We start from the raw sequence: 20,065 nt of genomic DNA, 5'->3' as shown, positions 1-20,065 counted from the left end.
GAAAATACATATTTTAAATACCAAACAAACAGAATACCTGGTTACGAAGAGTTCATTTTCCTGTTGGCATGGTGTTGTCTCAATCTTCATGTTTTTGGCTTTCATGTCAATCTTGGCTGTGAACTTCATTGGAGCATTTGCACGGACCTTGGCATGAAACTCAATTCCAGCCTGGATGAGGTGGGTGTTGATACCCATAGTTGCCACTGTGTGCTTGGAGACACTGAAAGAGAAATCGTGAGTGCTCACAATCCAAAAAGACATTCTGAACCAGCAAACGGGGGCCGTTTCTGGTGTTTATGCCTAAAATAACAAATACTCATCTCCACCTATATATGTAGAGGTTCTTCTTTGTTGACTCAATATGTGTGAGAGTAGGGTAGTCAGAGAAGGCCAGTACAGTGAGGTAATAGTTCAAATTCAAGTAAATCGTGATCTAAGATCATGGCATCTGACACAGAAGATACAGAAAAACAACAGTCAGATCATTATGCAAATTTAATATGCTGCCTACATGGTAATGATAGAACAGCAACATTGTACTTCCAAAGTACTTCAAGTTAGAGTCATATGGGGGAAGGAGAAACAGATGCTAGAGGCCTGCTGTAGAACATGACAGATGGGTTACTCCGTCATAAATGTGAAAGATATCCTGACCACCTTATGCAACTGGATTATATCCATGCAGATGTGATAAAGCAGGCAGAACATCTGTCATGTCTCTGACAGAGTAAATCGTTCACCTAACACTAAATTAGGCCCCACATGTCTTTTCAAGAGCACTCCAACAAAGTGCTATAATAAGGCATAATTGCTACTCAGTACAATAGGTCCGGGGGAAAAAAACCTCTGTTCACAACAGTTCCTCAAAAAACAAAAGGTGTAATAGTTATATCAGTTATGTGCAGCAGTTTGCTGATATAAAATGCTTGTAAATGGCATGCAAGGCCTTATATGCCCTTCAAATATTAGCTTGACATTGTTAGACAGTAATAACAATGCACTTACTCTTCCAAAACTGTATTTTGAGTATGGTGAGGCTGTTCTAGTTTGTGAGGACCAACCTGATTGGTCAACATTTTCCCAAAAAGATAAATGCCTGGTGTCTACTTACTAGGCATCTTATAAACGTTTCATATATTTGGATGCCTGCTGCATACTTTCCAGGAGCAATATCTGAGGTACTGATTCTTCATCCTCATTTTGGCAAGTAAGGCAACAAAAATTATGGGTTGTTGGATTGAGGGGCTGCTTTTCACCATCGTCTGTCTTTAGCATCTATAGATATTTAGCAGGCTATTTCAAATGATCACAATGTTCCAGGAGACAAAGTCATGTATTTCAGCCTTTTACCACTTATAACTTTATGGTATACATATAGGCCATTCCATTCATAGTGATCCTCCAATTAGAGGTAACCTCCTTATTTGCAGGACATCGTCATATTTGTGAAGAGCCAGGGCAAATCTGCAGGTTAACACTGTTACATGGAAGTGGAAGTTAATCTGCTCTACATCGCCAGAGTGTTGTCATATCAATGGCTCACAGTTAATTTTGTTTGATCCAGGTAACTCAGGCTGGATTCAAAGTTCAAAGTTGTAGTCATTTAATAAGGTGCTCGTTTGCCTGAGCAGGAAGAAGCATGTAATGCTCCTCTCTTTCAACCAACATCCTACCCGTCACCTGCCCACCTCCTGACTCTACCCCAGTCCCAACCCAGCCTTCTAGCACTCATTTCCCACCTGCTAAGAGCAGGTGGAATATATGTGTGTTAAATCCCATGGAATTCTGACATGTAAATTTGAGTACTCAAAGTTATTCACCATTTCATGTGATATAATTCATAATAGGCAGTTATGTGCATGGATACTAGCCAGGATCATTAATTTCCACCATTTTGTATCTCAGCATCTAAATATCCCGGACTCGTAATTGGGACCTAAATATTATATCTGACTAAGGGCCTTATGTAGAACCTGGTGGACGGATTACTCCGTCACAAAGGTGACTGTTATCCCGTTCTCCAAAATCTAAATCCTGTTCTATCATATGGAATTTAGATTTGGGGCGGACGGGTTCTCCATCACCATTGTGATGGAGTAACCCATCTGCCGAGTTCTAAATCTGGCCCTATGTCACAAGAATTAGGGTGTTTTTTTCAAATGGAGACACAGAACTTTCAGAAATAGCCTCCCTGTATATTGATAGTGATAATTTTTCACACTCAGATGTCAGCTAGTCTTTATTGGCTAAATTATTATAAATATATTTTACCTTGGTGCTATATCAGCATGAACCTGGATATTAGACTCAAGAAGCTGAGCAAGGCTGAAATCCGAGGACGGAGAGGGAGACACCTTCACATCAACTGTAAAAGAAAGATTAGTATTGAAACAGAGATCAAAAACATTTAAAAGAGGCAGACATCTCTGTGCAGCACTAGCTCAATAAATGAGTGCGTTTCTGATTGTCCTCCCATGCTATAAATATTTATCAATAAATATTAGAAACATACTGTTAACAGCAGCATTCGCCACAGCAGCAGAATATATGCTCAATTCCATGGGCAGACCAACACAGGTGGGAACAATCTGTCGGATCTCAGCTGCCAACACCGGTTGGGCATATTGCCCAGCAACACCATTAAGAAGTTTGTTGATCACAGTCTTCACCATACTGTGCCTTGCTGCTGGTTCATTGAGAGCCTGGGGTAGGACAAATAAACCAGAGAATCATTGAATGAGAAGTACTTTTTCTGTGGAAAGCAATGAGAATACAAAATAGAGCGGTGGTTACCTTAATGGCAGTCTGAATAAACTCCCTGTCAATGTCAAGGAAAGCCATCTCTTGACCAAACAGCTTGATGTAAGCTGAGATTAATGGGGCATCTGCAGGCAGTGCCTTAAAGCCCTGCATCTGTGGAAAGAGAGAACACAAGTTGTAGGAATTATGAAATAGCTTCCTAAAATCACAAAGCTTTCTATATCTAAGTTCACTAAGTAATTAGAATTTCATATAAAGCTGTTGAACACAGTTAGCAGTCGGGGTGGCACTGGCTAAGCCTCAGCCAATAAACCTTTACTCGGGACATGGGGAGAACAGACCTGTGTCTAGCACATACTCCTGCTGACCTCTCACTTTAACTTACATCCTGGTCAGTAGAAGAGGCACACAGAAGCAGTATGCACCTGGGCTTCCGTCAACCTGTTGAAATCTAGGAAGTGACACTCTCAGCTACTACTCCCAGGATTTTTGCTGACTTTGCAGGGATGGGGAAGGCATGACATTGCCCCGAGAGAATGCTATAGGCTCTCAGACCAGGAATTCAACATATTTTCATTTAGATGATCTCCCCTTGGGGATGCTGAGAACCTAGATTCCCACTACATTGGAGAGGCTTTTTAAGCTACTTGTTGCAGTCCCTCACATGACCTAGTGCAAGTGTCCTATATGTAGTGTATGCTTTTGCTGTAGAATCTGTCACTTCAATAGTCACACACTAGCTAACTGGGTTCCAAGAGTACTTGTGTTTGAACTATCTCCCCTCTATTGCCAAAGAACTCTTCATCCTCTTTAAGTAATGAGATGCTAAGGGTACCATTTACAGACTGGCAGAACAATAGTCCTGTTGTTATTTGGTAGTACTCCTGCTGGGGTGACCTTTGCGTTTCCGACTGCAGAACCTCAGCAAGTTCTGGCAATGGAGACTCCTGACCCAGTCAGCAATCTTCAACTGGGACACTTGGTCTGTGCCTCTGTTGGCCCCATATATAGAGTGGTCATTTTAATGCATATTTGTCCTCCATGGGATTGCCACCGGTAGGGAAATCAGTAGCCCCGATGGTCAGAGCATAAACAGCTTCCATATTGAGGCCATTGTTGTGCTTTGGGCCCACTTTGGAGGCTTGTTTCGGTGAAACAAAAAGTAATGATGAATAGAGTTACATTGTCTTTGACTGGCAGTAAAGCTTTTATAATAAGTGCTCATGACATGTCAGCAGCAGTACTTTCATTAATGTGCTTCTTGGCGACAATGTAGTGATCTCTAAATATGATGGGTGGTGGTCTGCCACGAAGATAGACACAAGGACCTCAGCTGCCAAGTGAGCTCTAAATTAGCTTCATTAAGTGCAACTGTCTTAAACTCAGATGGTGCACAGTGGCTATATTTATACCTAAATTGCACACTGTATTGCAACTTTGTAAAACTGGGTGACACAGTCTATTTAATTCTTCACCCCATGATAACTAGATTAAATAAAGTGTCATGCATATAGAAAGATCTGCCTTTTCCAAAAGGCTGTGATCATTAGACAATCCCTTTCCGTATTTCTTCTTGTGACTCTGGCACGAAATCTTACTACCCTTGTCCTACTTTGTGACATAGTTGTATTTTTCTACATGTCAGACTCACTGTTGTTCTTCTGTGGAAAATAAATAAATGGTTCATAAAAAGGAGATACTTGTTTCCAAAGGCTGACTTAATATACTCTTTAAAGCACGGTCCACTGGTTTTTCGAAATTGTTGAATTGAAATTGAAGTGCTCCTAAACTCAACAATACCTCTAAATCAGAACCAACATTTCTTCGGCAATCTTAGCACAAGAAATTGGGAAAGCTTTGTTCATGTGAGATCCAATGAGTATCTGAAATGGTTAATGTGTGCGATAGTGCACCCAGTGTGAACTTGAGAGAGACATTCAATAGACGTATGCCCAATGTTTGACAGGAATTGACTGACTGAAGTAGAAATGGATGTGCCTTGGTATTTATGGAATTCATGCCATTAGATGTATTGTGTAAATAATAAATTCAACAAATGTAAAGGAATGCCTTACCATTTTTATAATCTGCTGGATTTTCTTGCGCATTGGATATTCTGCAAATGGAATATTCTGTTTCTTGAGAGTTTGTTCCAGGCCTTCTGCTCGGACCGCAATCTAGTAACATATTTAAATATAGGTATATGTATGACAGGGGTCATATATCAGTCAGAATCATACTGATCACTGTTTTTGCAAACAATATATCATAATAAGTATTCCCTTACAGCATTATGCACAGATGAGGAGGTGTTTCCTTGCAAGTTGACCACTGATTTGCAAGGTGTCCGTGCATCTCCTAACACACTCTTTACTATATATGCTGTTGTTTTGGTTAAAAAGACAATTCACCCATTCTATATTTGTTGGTCTAAAAGTCTGATCTTTAACCGGGACAGTCTTTACCTCTAGAATATCAGCCTCTACACCAGTGAAGTACCCTCGGGTTTTGGCAAGCAGGAACACAGGGAACATTGTGCTGGCGCTGTTCATGATCAAGATATCTGCAGTAGCTCCAGCCATTAGTGCATCTATAGTAACAAAATAGATATATATATATATATTTTTAAATAGCATAACGGTTACTCTTCCTGATGCTTTATTGTGGTAGTCCCGTATGGTCATGACAACTCAAGACACCTCTCAAGATTCTCAGTTTTCAAGACACTTAAAAAGGACAATTCAATGTCACAACATCATAGTACTATGTATTGTGCTTGACATGTATAAAGGATTCAGACAAAATGTTCTCAGAACATATATATGCCCATAAATTCCATATTTTCTTATATGTTCCACCTAAAGATGCTGTTCATCCATGCCAATGTGTGAAGAATGTGTAATTGACGAAGTGATGCAGACATCACGTTTAAAAAATAGAGAAAGTCAATACATTTAACAATGAAGGTTAAATAGGGGACCTTCCATGAAGAACCACAAGTGGAAACAATCGCTCACAACACTGCTCATCTTAATAGGCACATTCTTTGTGGTGTCTCAATCTGATCCAATGGCAGTCAAGGTTTACCACCTTAGAACTGTGTGCAAGTAGGTAAATCTCCATTAATGAGCCATTCTCACTGTTAGAGTATTTCCTAAACAATCAAATATCAATGTGCCTTTTCTGTGTCACCAACAAATAGGCGATGTAGACCCTTGACATCAAGTAGTCCGTAAATACTGCTTTTACTTCATCAGCCCAAATGCTTGGTATGCTCCTGGTATCAACAAGATGTGGAATCTAGGTATTGATCAGAAACCATTAGTTTTTTTTGTTTTCCTGTGTTTGTGTTAGAACTAATGTTGGGGGTGCAGCCAATCAGGACAGTTGGTTAAGGTTTGAAGGCTTATATAATTGCAGAATGTTTTCTGTCTGTAAAATTGTCATTGACCTTTGACAGTCTGCCGAATGAATGTAGTGAAAATTGTGATTTAATTGCGTTTTTCTTATACACATGTAATTCCTCTGTTATGGTTATAGTTCTGTAGAACTTCACATGTATGTTTGTACTGAGCATTTGTATTGAGCTACATGAAAGCTTGTAAGGTTTGAGAAGGGCTCAGAAAGATTATTAATGCAATTCGAAAAGGGCTCAAGTGCCTTGTATTCATTTCCTGTACTTACGCTGGAAGGAGCCCATGTGTAAAGCCTTGCTGTAACGATAGCTCATTCTGTCTAGCACGGGGTTCAACATCTTTACAGCAACACTGCTAGCAGCAGCCCTAAAGGAAATGATTGAGGTGTTGTTACAGTCGAGCTCCCATGTATGATCACATTTGATTATTAGTCTCTATTTCTTTTATACCTCGTACTTTGACACTTACACTTGATGGAGCGAAGGGACTCGGTTTCTGGACAAGGCCTTCATCTGTGAATAGACGAAACTCGCAAGTTGCAGGTTCACTTTGCTTTCCTTTGATGCGATGTTGGCGATGGTTGTTACTAAAGCGAGACCAGGTTTGGTTTCAAACAGAACCATAGAGGACATCATCCGGACTTCGGTACGAACCCGACGGTCCATGAAGATCTGGAGCAGAATTTCCTGAACCTACAAAGAGAAACATAAAATATTTGTTGTAAAAATCAACCCTGAAAACCATGTCAGCAATATCCCGTGATGAACGTTTACCTTTATACATAACGCTTTATTTGCAGTGAGAAATAGCTTGATGGCCAAAAGACGCTGTGGTGTGTCTAGTTAGTGAAGAAGTGCCTGCCTTCAGTACAGCAATAACAACTGAAGCACCAGGCACTATGAACGTTCGACTAATACTTGACAGAAGTGGACAACAGGCTCAATGTACTTCACAAGAAGTGCCAAATTGTGATTTAAAGTTTTGTTTCCAAAGTGTGCAAGTGATGAGACGTCAAGGAGCATCATAAGTAGGCACACTCTATCCAAGATGTCTCCTCCAATAGCACATTTACCATTCTCAAGGAGTGAAGCAGTAGATGAGTTAATTTCTGTTACCATAAAAAACAGCTTGTTCTCTCTAGTTTCCTATTTTGGTCTGTAAAACACATCTGTGAGTTTTTTTTTTGTATTTCAGCCAGCAGTATTGTTTCCTTAAAGGAAAACGAGTTGCAATACAAAAGAAAAAATGAAACCATGTGGTTTCATTTAAAAAAAATATTTTTTGCCCCATTCACAAAGGGGAAGGGGTCCCATAGGGACCCCTTCCCTTTTGCAAATGAGTTAGCACCCACTTGACATGGGTGCTAACTGCGAATTGCTTTGCGACCGGGTCCGCGGTCACAAAGCAATTCTGCATCGCAGTGCGGTGCGAATCGCAAATAGGAAGGGAATACCCCTTCCTATTTGCGAGTCGCATTCCCATTTTGCGAGTCGGTACCGGCTTGCAAAATGCGAATGTGCATCGCGAATCGCGTTTTGCATGGCGCCTTGCAAACCGCTTAGTACATCTGGCCCCTAATCCCTCCATGGAGAAAAGAGTAAAAGCGTTCAGTAAAGAAATCAAGGCATGTTATTTAGGGCCGTATGTACGAACACTTTTTCCCATAGACGCAGAATGGGTAAAAACCTTTGCTACATCTGGCCCTTAGAGTTTAGTCACCTATTTTGTGTCACCATACTGGGTAAATGTCTATTAAAACGTTGCCAGAGATAAGATAAGCAATTGTATCATATCGTATCCCCAGCAAACTATACATAGGGGGGGGATTCTGACAAGGGGCTTCTGGATCCTTGGGTTTTGTTTGTGCTATTTTATATTATAAACATAACTGAACAAAAAAATGACTTGCTTCTTAGAAAGGCTTTCCTAGAAATCCAGACAGAAAGCATGGCTGTATTTGTAATCACCCACCCAGTAAACCATCATAGTATACTAAAATACAGCACTGAGGAGTTCAACTCATATTGGGTTTTACAGATGTGATCCAGTTTCGTTTTCTTGTGTATCTTTAAAAATGCCTAATCCAAAATTACTATCAAAGTGCGATAATAATGACCATCTATTTCAGTAGACTCCTTATACTCATACTGTGTGATGTGCATATAGAATACCACTATTTTGGAACTACAGAGACTTTCTATAAACCTAAGTTTAATTTTATTCATGGGGGTTGCCCTTGCAAACCAGGTTTTGCATTAACTCCATACATTCTTATACTACTGATATTTAAATCTGAACTCTAGAATAAAATGTCATCCTCTCAGGGGCAAGCTGGAGAAGAAAAATAGGAAAACAGTGTTTAAATAGCTGGGCAAATAATCAATTTGCATACAGTAGATCAATGAAGATTTGTCTGGCTAATTAGCAGTAGGTTATGGGGATTCTGAGATATCTTCAGGCCACTTCGTAAGTGGGATATATACTGACACCAGATGCGATATTGGAAAATTGACCAAAACATGGACAGATGAAAATAAGGCATGTAGACACGTGATGGCACGCTTATTCACATGGATTGTGCTTTTATTTCCAGGCCACAACATTTGGAAATATATTTATTAGAGGCAGTGTCACCTATGTGGGAAATGTAGCCACACTCTGATGGCTAAATAGTCCTTAGAGGACCCAATAAGCAATAAATCAGTGCACAAAGCTATAAATAATAATAATGCTGTTAATCATATTGTGTGTAAAGTTAGAAATCCTGAGCACAACTTGATGGCTTGCTATAGTGCTTGTATGTAGCCAAGCCAATAATGTGAAATTGATATTCAATTAACTATTGTGCTGATGGTGAACAATACAATTATTCTTTGGAATCTGGTGTGCATCTTGATATGATGGTTCCTATGATGAATCTCACTCCTTCTCTCTTACCTTTCTCTGATCCTCCTTCGCGATGTTCCTCAAAGCCATCACTGCATCGGTCTGGATCCTGACAGGGAGCTGGTAAGCACTCGAGGAGAATCCTGGGAGGAACTTCTGGATGCGCTTGATACTGGCTGGCTGTCCTGCATTTCCCAGAGCCTTGAGAGCCAGCGCCATGTCCTCTTCATGGGCACTGTTAGCTGCCTCAGCTGCCAAGTCATGGAGGGGCTGCAAAAGAAGCACATCTAATGCGTCACATTTTGCCTCTCTTTCATTCTCATGCTCTCTCACTCATTCTTTAGTTCACCTTCTCTTCACAGAGTAGTCACATAAAGAGTGATAGAAGAATATCTATCAATAGCATAGTTTTTTCCACCTAGAATTGATGTCTCAGACAGTGAAAGTAAATCTTGAGACATCTATGAAGTCTATTGGCAGGGAGATGTGGAAAACTCATTCCATTGACACGTATTCATCCACCATTGTACATCGCATATGCTCCCCCATGAAAACCACTCAACACATTTCATGAATGAGCAGTGCAGAGGAAGTGGAATCATGAGAAATATCACACAAAATTCACCATCCCACAGCTTCTAAAGTCCACCACACTGAGCCTAGCTCGGTGTTTTTTCCTCAACCCAACAACAATAACTGATTTTCTGATTATTATTTTGGGCGAAGGCCTTTAAGAGCAGTAAACAGGAGTAACTATTACCTAATTTAACAATGCTGAAGTTACCAACCTCTAAAGAATAGAAAGCTGATTAGGCCTTTTTAGGATTTGTCTTAAGATCTCCAGATAGCTCACAGAAGTCAGAGGCAAGCATTTAACTGGCTGAACCACCCTGCTTTATCCTTTAAATAATGTGACAAATGAAATTACCCAGCATTCTGACACCCCCTCCAAAGACCTCTGTGTTTTACTTCCTTCCCCTTCCCGTCATCCAACTTAGAGGTAGTTTGTGTTTCTGTGGTTTTCACTGCAGTGAATAAGTGGGTTTCAAATCTCCACGAAAGCCACAAAAAATATCTACATCTTCATGCAGTGAACTTATTGTTGATATTGCTCTACTTATAGTACAATTATCCTTACAAAGTTTGATTTTTAGCCCTAATTAGGAGGAGAAAGTAATCTGTCCAACAGACACTCATGTTCTGCAAGCGTGATGGTCTACTGGACATGCTCATTGCACGCACAATAATTTTTTCCACCGGATGCATGTGAGTACTAGTGTGTGGAAATGCAATTTGCCTCTGTTTTAGTACTGATGCTTATTAAGCAATGAAAACATAACATGCTTATTCCTGTTTTTTTGTGGACACTTTCCACTGGTACCTACCTGCTGGTACAAATGGCCACAAAATGGCCACAGATGCTGTTGTTTTCATGTTAAAGCACATACTTAAGCGCAGTTTCAATAAGGCACGCTGATTGTGTTAACAAAATAAGTGTGTTCCATGTAAAATCATTTTCTCTGTCCCTACTGAAAAGTTACTCACGGATAGCGCTTCCTCGGGGCAGGAAGAGTGTGCACCACAGTACTTGTTCACCATGGACCCGTAGGCCAGGATCGTTGCCTTGTAGACGGCAGGGGATTTCTGATGTTCTGCCACTTTCACTAAATCCTGCAGATTTTTAAACAGCAGTCAAATCACTGACATATAGATCATGTGTATTTTACACACCACACATGGTATGGACATTTTCACTACATTTTTGCAATTATGGAGAATATGGTTTCAAATAAAACATGGCAAACATATTACAAAAATACATCATCTGGTTACATCTTATGGGTTTGTGTTCTACAGAACTCCCATTTATGAAATGATTTTACAAGAGTGGACTGGGTTTACATGACATTTTGGGCTACTTGTTGAGCGTCATACACTGATGCCACATAGACTAGGCAGCTAAGTATGCATTGGTGAGCCCAAAATGTTATGGGTGCGTAATAGCGCGTAAGGGTGATTCTTAAAAGTCCTTGATGGCATGGAGGTATTGCGCAAACAGTTATAATACGGGTAACATCAGAATATCACTTGCTAATAATAGTATCAAATACATGAAATGGAAATGCCTCAAAAAAGCTTCAGAGTATGCAATTAAGAAAATAAATCTACATCTGAAATTTAGAATATGCATCCTAAGTGTGACATTTTCACAAATGGCATCAAACAATAAAGTGATTAATGGAATGCTAGAATTATTCTCAGCCACTGTAGATTGCTTGGGCTGCATGCTAGTCCATCGTTTCCCACCCACTATGCCGATCTAGCAGAGGACAGTCACATGAAAATCCATCATGATCCTGCTCCAATGGTAACAGTGTAGCTTACACTGCCAGACTGGTCCCTAATGACTCAAGCATCCCCAGACCAGTAGAAGTGGTATAGTGGTGTAAAAAATTTGGGTTCCTTATATACTCATTCAGAGGGGAGCTGGCCTGAAGTTCAAGCTGGACTGTTCCTACTGGAGCAGGACCATTGCAGACTTGCATAAGGCTGGTGTCTGAAGTGGCATACTAGGAAAACAAGATAGTTTGGGGTGCAAGTCAAGTGTTTATTAGTGGCTGTGGCTTTTTACAAGCATTTCACCCATCATCTTTGTGTTTTACTTCATAAATTTGCGCTAAGTGCTACAGGAATGTCCAGTCTTGGCCCCATGCTCATTGTGTCCCTGGACTGAAGTTGTACCTCACTGACAAGACACAAACGTGCCCATCAACTTGGTGTTTTTTTATTTTTGCAAATTGGACACTAAAATAGTGTATCCTAATCTGGGATGATGGAATAACACAATTAAATTATATTTTAACACTGTACAATCAATGACACCACAGTTTATACTGCTGGAATCTTCTGTACCAATCTGCAAATCTTAACTCGATCAGGAAAACAAATGTGTCCGGGTCTCTTCACGGATAATAAAAGCCTAAGCAGTCCAGTTGGGAATAGAAGTGGTATGAACCAGAGATGGATGTGTAAGTGGGATCTAAATTATCCTTGCAATGGAAAATATATATTTAGCTATTGGTGACTCAAGACCTGACTTTAAAATTAACTGTGGTCGAGTGCCCCTAGGGAATTACGCGTCCTGACAATTGTTCCTGTTGTTTTGCTGTAGATGAGATCCAAGATAATGTATTGATCACAATGCCGTTTCTGTAACACCCATTTGACGCTATTGCAAATATGGAATAATGGCTGACACTGGCCCCAGCTGGGGGAGTTTTTAAGTGGGGACATTTGGGTGATTTTTTATCATGCATTCTAAGACATATAACATTGTCCTCCACTCATGATTGTTAAAAAAATATGCTGACGAACATGAAGGAATAGAATGGAAATATTTGAATAGACTTACTTGAACCACTTGTAAGGTCTGGTGATCTGCTTTTGCAAACTGGACAGCCAGAGTAACAGTCTGTGCTGCCTCCCAAGGGTTCAGCTCCTGGTTGTGGATCTTCTGCTTGATAACCTTCAGTGCATCAATGGTTCCCACTGCTGGGATGGCATTCAGCAACCAGCGCCTGCAGGTAACATAGAAACCCCAGGAGTTACAGAGACAAATTTCCAGTGTTACAAGCCATAGGTGTGAGATCATGACAACACATCACCTGTACTGAGGTCTGTCTGCAAACTGCTTCCATATGGCCTGAATATTTTCATAGTTTGCCGCACGAAGAATCTGGGCGAGCTGTAGGAATTTGGCAGGAGCATCGGCATGTACCTGTTGTTGGTTATTCTGCACTAAATGCTGTAGCGTTTCTGCAACCTGTGCCCAAAAGGGAAATAGATGGAATTTATTTCCAAAAAGCTCATAGAAAGGATCATGAAACATACTGTGACATATATTTGAAAACGCAAGAGGAAAGGAGTGGAATCACAAATTGGAAGATATGAAATTGCTAAAGGCAGGTTTTTCTGCCTCTGCTCTCAAACTTCCTCTGTAAGGCCATAGGTGCCTGTTTTATTAGTTGCAGGATAATTTCTGTTTTTCTAGAATTTTCTAGAGATGGATGCACTAGATGTGCAGCATGCATCAGAAGGACAAACAACATTTGTCATATAAAACACAGAGACAAGAACAGAAGATGGAAAATCTTCAGCACCATAACTGAATTATCTTTAGGTTCTTTTGAAATTGTCCCAGGAAGGTCTTCTGATTTCTGAAGAAAGTGATTAATTTCAAGGAGAATCAACTGTTCTACTTTCTTTCACCACAATATCATCATGGTGTGTGAACTTCCTCGGGAGAATATGCACGAGATTTTAAACCTTGTCTTTAAATTTGACGAATTACATCACCATCCAATTCTTAATCAGACCCCAGTGTACAAAGCTTTTCTCTCTGTCTAAAAAATGATTCTATAACTTCCCCACCTATCCCCCAGTAGTAATTTCAATCTGTGGGTTTTTAGTAGCTATAATTACAATGTTGAATTTATAGTGATAAAGGCCCTCATTACAACATTGGCGGTATTGACAGCCTACCGACACGCAACAGCTGCCAACATACTGCCGCCGTGGCTACCAGCCATCTACGTGTATCATGACTGCTGACAGTATTCCACCAGAATGCAGGCTGAACACTGAAAACGGTCATGATGGCGGATGGCGGTAAGGCAGCGCTGCTGACAGCAGCACCGCCGCGCTAGCAAAACACCCTCTGTTCGTATCATGAGCATTGATACGGCTGGCTGTGTTTTGCTGGCGGACCCTGCTGCTGACAGCAGCACCGCAGACCGTCTCCAGCCAGAGGACCCCCTGCAAGCAGGTAAGTCGGGTTCTCTGACCAGAAAGGGGATGGGGGGTGTTGTGTGTATGTGGGGGGGGTGTATGTTTTGGTATGCGGGTGTGAGTCACGTAGGATCCATGCATGAATTAGTGATTGTGAGTGTTGTGTGTTGTGAATGCATGTGTGTGGGTATGTATGTGTGCATGCGTGGGTGGTGGTGGGTATGCGTATGTGCATGTGTGTATATGGGTGCGTGTCTGGGTGTGTTTTTGTGGGGGGAAAGAGTGGGAAAGAGAGGGTGGTGGAGGACTCTGGAGAGGGGGTAGGGGTGGAGGAGACCCGTATCAGTGCCAGGGAAGCGATTCCCTGGCACTGATAGTGCCTATCGCCATGATGTATCTCAATTGAGTCAGTCTGGTGTCATCCAAATTTTCTCCTCGTCCAAGCATTTGTTAAAGGTCTTAAACCATTGTGGCTTGACCTCTACCTGTACAGGAGCAGAAGCCATGTTCATGAATACAAACTGCCACCTCTGGATTCGATAATTGGTAAAGGCATTGTAGGTAAGCCCTGTACAAGGCCTATAGGTCCTAGAAGGTGTTGAGACCTGGTTGTATGGTTTGATGTGATTTTTTAAGTGCTAAAAGGGACTACATACTTGTATGTTTTATTAGAGACCTTCTAAGCATTCTAAAGGACCATCTGGCGAATAATGCCTCAATATATTTTAAAGCCCAAGCAGACATCATCAAACGAAGAACATTCTAGAATACTTATTGTTGATAATTGATAATGATGTGTATCTGGGTAAAAAGAAATGTTCTTTTGTCAGGCATGGCTTCCATGGGAAGCCTCTGTCGTTTATACCAGATTCTAAATCTGATAACTTATTGCTTTGATGTAGCAAAAGTTGATAACAAAGCCCATAATCCGCTTGTTAGAAATGGGGTTTCTAGTTGGCAGAGGTATATATTCTTGTCCAAGTAGGGACCACAATCCTAGCCAGGGTAAGTCACACACAATTCAAATTATCCTGTGCCTACCCTCTGGTAGTTTGGCACTTAACTTAGAAGGCAATGATTAAAGTATTTAGTGCAATAAATCATGCAATAACACAGTGAAGACACCACAACGATACTATACACATGTTATCTAAGTAAATTAAGGTTAAAACAATCAACATTTGATTAGCAAAAGTTGAAATATCACTTTTGCAATGATAAGAAGGGTCTTAAGTTCTTAAAAATCAGCAATTGTCTCTTGTATGCACAAAGTACCTATTTGCATCAAAATTACACACACAAAGACCGCAGAGGAGGAGATGCATGGAAAAAAGAAGGTGTGCATCAGATTTCCTGACGCAGCACAGATGATGCGTTGATTACTCCCACACTGCAACGGCTTTGTGTTGATTTCCGGTGTACAGTCTTGGATCCTCACTGCAATGCGGGGTCTTTTGACACCCAGAGACAATGCCTCGAAATCCTGGGCGTGCTGAGTGAAGTCACAGGTGCTGCGTTGATCCAATGTGGCAATGCGTCAGAGTTTCTGTTGCATGCAGGTGCTGTGTCGACTCCTCATGCAGGAAGTTGGCCTGCGTTGCTCTGGCTCAGCGATGCGTTGATCTGGTATGGCTGTGCATCAAAATTCCTATCACAACGCAGGCGCTGCATCAATCTCCACTTGGGGAGCCGGGCTGAGTCTTTCTGGTTCGGCGATGCAGCAATTTTCTCACCGCAGGGCAGGCTGAGGGTCGATTCACAGCAAGCTGTGTGTCGATTTTCACAGTATAAGGAGTTTCCTTGAAGAGGAGAAGTATTTTTGGCCCTGGGACTTCAGGAACAGGAGGCAAGCTTAATCCAAGCCCTTGGAGAGCACTTCCCAGCAGAGTCAGAGGCCAGCAAGGTAACAGCAAGGTAGCATTCCTTCACATTAAAGCAGTCCAGTGAGTCCTTTGGGCAGCCAGGCAGCTCCCCTTGACAGGTTGCAGGATCCCGTTCAGAGTGTCTGTCTCAGGATGTGTCTGAGTTGGCGGGGTCAGGGACCCAGATTATATACCCAAAAATAGCTTTGAAGTGGGGGAGAATACAAAGAGTGGTTTTAAAGGGCACAAGGCCACCTTTCAGTACAGGTCTGTCTGTCAGGGTCCCAGTAGGTAGTTTGGCAGTCCATTGTGTGAGGGCAGGTCACTAGCCTTTGAAATGTAAGTGTCAAGCCCCTCAACCCTTTTAGCCCAGGAAGACCCATTCAGTATGCAGATGAGTGCAAGTTTGACTGAGTATCCTGTGTTTGTGGTTCTATGGGTGAAACGCACAAGGGAGCTGTCAACCAGCCCAACCCAGACGTGGATTGGAGACAGTCTGTAAGGCACAGATGGATTTTAAGTGCAGAGAAATGTCCACTTTCTAAAAGTGCCATTTCTAAAATAGTAATATAAAATCCAACCTCACCAATCATCATGCATTTCCAATACCATTCTGGTCATACTAAACACAACCTGTTTACTCCTTTCCTATCAGAATCTACCACTCAAACAGTATATGAGGGTAGCCCTAATGCTAGCCTAGGAAAGAAGCAGGCCTCCCAGCACTGGAAAATGAAGTTAGGAGTTTTCCCCTATCAGGACATATAAACCACACAGGTATATGTCCTGCCTTTTACCTACACAGCACCCTGCCCTATGGGTTACCTAGGGCCTACCTTAGGGTGTTACTTATATGTAGAAAAAGGGTGAGTTTAAGGCTTGGCAAGTATTGTTAAATGACAAGTCATAGTGGCAGTGTAACTGCACACACAGGCCGTGCAATGGCAGACCTGAGACCTGGTTAAGTGGATACTTATGTGGGTTGCACAATCAGTGCTGCAGGCCCACTAATAGCATTTAATTTACAGACCCTGGGCACATGTAATGCACTTTATTAGGGACTTACAAGTAAATTAAATATGCCAATTGGGTATGAGCCAATTTTACCATGTTTAAGGGAGAGAGCATATGCACTTCAGCACTGATTAGCAGTGGTAAAGTCCGCTGAGTCCTAAAGCCAGCAAAAATGAGGTCAGAAAAAGAGAAGAAGGAAGGCAAAAAGTTTGGGGGTGACCCTGCAGAGAAGTCATTTCCATCACCACTGTTGCCACATTCTGAAGGATTTTCAGGTCAGGCTGACAGAGCTCTCTGAAAACCTGCCAGCACATCGCTGCATGTCTGTTTAGACTTTAAGCAGAAAGAACAACTACAGGATTGAAAAGGAAGGCAGGGAAATGGGTGGGGTGTAGTTAAGGATGGCAGGTAAAGTATTTTTTTCACATTTGTATCATGAAGAAGAGGTTATGCCCCCTATTAATCCTCTGCCCCTTGGGTAGCAGTGATAAGCAGAGGCAGATGCTTTTGGGGACCATTCATTACATTATAGATGGGTAAATGTGAGTCACAGGGTTGTTTTTCACAGAATCTCTCAGTGAGAAACATCCCTGTAACTCACACTTACTCATCTATAATTCTATGTGCTGTGTAGAGCTTCCATTGGAATGAATATCAGATTCTAAATATGGTTGTCCACATGTATGAAGGAGCAACATTGCGAAAAAAAGGTTGCTGCTTTCAGTTGGTACATCATAAAAGAATTCCAGACTCTTCTAACAGGGTTCTCTCTGAGCCTGTTACCGCAGCACTGGTTCTAGCGCAGCTTTGGAAGGGTAGGGAGTGCAAGGAGATAGAGCGTGTTGGACTTTGGTGGCCAGGTATTCCTCTTTCACATATGGAGATTTGGAACAGTGAGCAGTAGTGATGTTACGTGCAACTCCTCAATTACTCCTCTTCCTCTACGTAGTAGCTGAAAGCAGGGGTACAAAATTTTCGAGGCCACAGATAACATACCATGCATACAGAACATAAACGTATAAATGGGTATAAAGCGAACAACAGCAATATTTTTCACCTCTGGGTTCTGAGTGACATCATCACAACTTGGCCTTTGCTTTAGTTGTTTGCTTAATGAACTCAGAACCCCTCAGTGAGAAACATGCCAGTTATTCCATGTCACCAAAATATAATTCTATATATAGTCACTAGATGGCCCTGTAAAAGGTTAGTATCAAATGTGATGAAACCTAATCTGTTTGGTAAATAGGCACATATCGGGGATATCACACCATGCAGTAAGTTCCACTGCACATGTGTAGGAAGATGGACTGAAAGTGTCAGGAAGACAGCTCATTGAAATAAGATCTCACTGCTGAACATATCTTGTGATCAGTGTGTGAAAGGTTTCAGTTCTGGAGTGTCTGACACTGCCCTTCATCCTTGCAAAGCTGAGGAAGTGAGTGCCATTGACAATTATTTACAGAACTGTGAAATAAAAAACTGATTGTTGTAAATATTGAATGTGTCCTTTAGTTATGTTGTTCAGTACAATCTACAGTCCTTTGTTGAAATGCAAAGTTAGTGTATGTGTGACAATCTGAATTTCACATGCACAATATGTTGAGATTTACATACTTGTGTTTCAGGACTTCTCGTCTTTACTAACTGAATAGGCATCTGGAAAATTTCAGAAGCAAACTGGTACTGAAGACCACCGCGGTTCTGTAGCTCAGTCTGAGGAGCATTCACTCGATTGCTTTTAGTTTCCACAAAAGTGAGCACTTGCCTGAAAGAAAGGTGAACAGAACATGTTAGCTCTCCAGTTGTCTTGTCAAATACCATAGCTTGCATAAGGACATGTAAGCAGTGGTCCTAAAGTGCCATCTGCCTGGAGTGTGCCAATCCTGACTTTGTCTTTGTACGTGTGTGGTTATCTGCATATAGACTAAAAATAATGGGTTTTTGACTGTGGGATGAGGGCAGATGTTCAGTTCCTCCTGCTTCCTAACTGAGCTTTTTAGAATAGCAGATGCCCATTGTCTTCCTCACTAAGAAGCTTAATTTCCTCTGACCCTTCTTAAACGTTGCTTCAGCCCAGATCCCCTCACAGTTCTCAAAATAAGCAAATACAGATTAAATGCCAGAGCTGTAGCATAAGACTCAAACTTGGTTGTGTTTAACTTCATCTCATTACAATGGTTTGGTGAGCTGGGGATATGGAATCCCTATTCCTCGCCACCTTTCAATTTCAATGTACAGCTCCAGGTTGTGAAAGATGTCTTAGGCAGGGACCCTCTCAGTCTTCTCTCTATGTTGCAGAAGATACTGCAACATAGAGAGGTGCTGAAAATCAATTTAGAGACCACACCACACTAACCTGTTATGGTTGTATACCAACACAACTATGTCAATGATATGTAGAGACACTCCCCAGCAGAAAGTTGAAAGACAACAGTTTACAAGCAAAAATCTAGTCAGTATTCTGCTACAGCATGTTTATCAATCTGCCAATCCCTTTTTGTAGATGCTACCATGGACACCGATTCATCAGGGTAATGGAAGGGACATTCCGCATTCCCTTGACCACCACTGTCATCACAAGCCCTGAATGTTTCTCAAGCTAGCCCCTCAGCAGACTCATGTTTGCGGCCAAGTGCCTAAAGGTAAGTCAGATAGTGGAAACTCCCAAAGGTAAATAGGGTTTGCAGATCCTTATTTTTCTTTCTGTTGCTGATAATCCCTACATAATCCCAGAGGCCCGGAGAGCAAAGAGAGTGCCAGGGGTACCAAAAGACAAGCAAGAGGTACAAACTGCTAGCCTTGGCTACTTCAAACTCATGTTTATGGAAAATAGCACAATAAAGAAACAATATTACCATGGTGGGTGAACTTCCTTGGGGTAATAGCCTCAAGCTTTAGAAAATCGTCTTTAAATTTGAGGAATTACATCACCAACCAATTCTTAGTCGGACCCTGGTGAACAAAGCTTTTCTAACTGTCTAAAGTGTGTAGCATCTATAAGTTCCCCACCTCTCCCCTGGTAGGACTTTCAATGTGTCGGCTTTAAGGAGCTATGGATACAACGTCTAATTTATAGGGACACAGTACCTTTTTGTGCACAACTGTATTCAAATTCAAATTTGTGTGGGAATCTTGACATACACTCCAAAGTTATCTTCTAAGGGGCAAGCTTTTGAATGTCTTAGAGTAAAGTCATCTCACATAAGTAAAACAAAGGGTTCTCCTCTAAACATTTACTTTTAATTGCATTTGAAATGTTGACTCTCTGAAATTATCCGACACCAAAGTGATTATTAATTCTATAAATCAAAAACCTTTCCTTTTGGCACTCAA

The 20,065-nt window shown here is 41.3% G+C and overlaps 1 protein-coding gene across 1 annotated transcript in view; it reads right to left on the bottom strand.

Moving 5' to 3' along the window:
- LOC138293202 (vitellogenin-A2-like) overlaps window positions 1-20,065 on the bottom strand; it is a 60,174-nt gene that overhangs the window by 34,696 nt on the left and 5,413 nt on the right. The window contains exons 7-19 of the mRNA XM_069232290.1: window positions 18,347-18,497; window positions 12,731-12,888; window positions 12,478-12,643; window positions 10,611-10,736; window positions 9,117-9,335; window positions 6,648-6,871; window positions 6,448-6,545; window positions 5,229-5,353; window positions 4,839-4,940; window positions 2,797-2,916; window positions 2,516-2,705; window positions 2,275-2,368; window positions 38-223 (exon numbers count right to left, since the gene is read on the bottom strand). Coding sequence (XP_069088391.1) covers window positions 38-223; window positions 2,275-2,368; window positions 2,516-2,705; window positions 2,797-2,916; window positions 4,839-4,940; window positions 5,229-5,353; window positions 6,448-6,545; window positions 6,648-6,871; window positions 9,117-9,335; window positions 10,611-10,736; window positions 12,478-12,643; window positions 12,731-12,888; window positions 18,347-18,497 — 1,959 coding nt within the window. The remainder of the gene's footprint in view (window positions 1-37; window positions 224-2,274; window positions 2,369-2,515; window positions 2,706-2,796; window positions 2,917-4,838; window positions 4,941-5,228; window positions 5,354-6,447; window positions 6,546-6,647; window positions 6,872-9,116; window positions 9,336-10,610; window positions 10,737-12,477; window positions 12,644-12,730; window positions 12,889-18,346; window positions 18,498-20,065) is intronic.

This window comes from Pleurodeles waltl, chromosome 4_2 (genome assembly GCF_031143425.1).
Source record: "Pleurodeles waltl isolate 20211129_DDA chromosome 4_2, aPleWal1.hap1.20221129, whole genome shotgun sequence".
In the NCBI taxonomy this organism is placed as follows: Eukaryota; Metazoa; Chordata; class Amphibia; order Caudata; family Salamandridae; genus Pleurodeles; species Pleurodeles waltl.
This window is presented reverse-complemented; position numbering and strand designations above follow the sequence as displayed.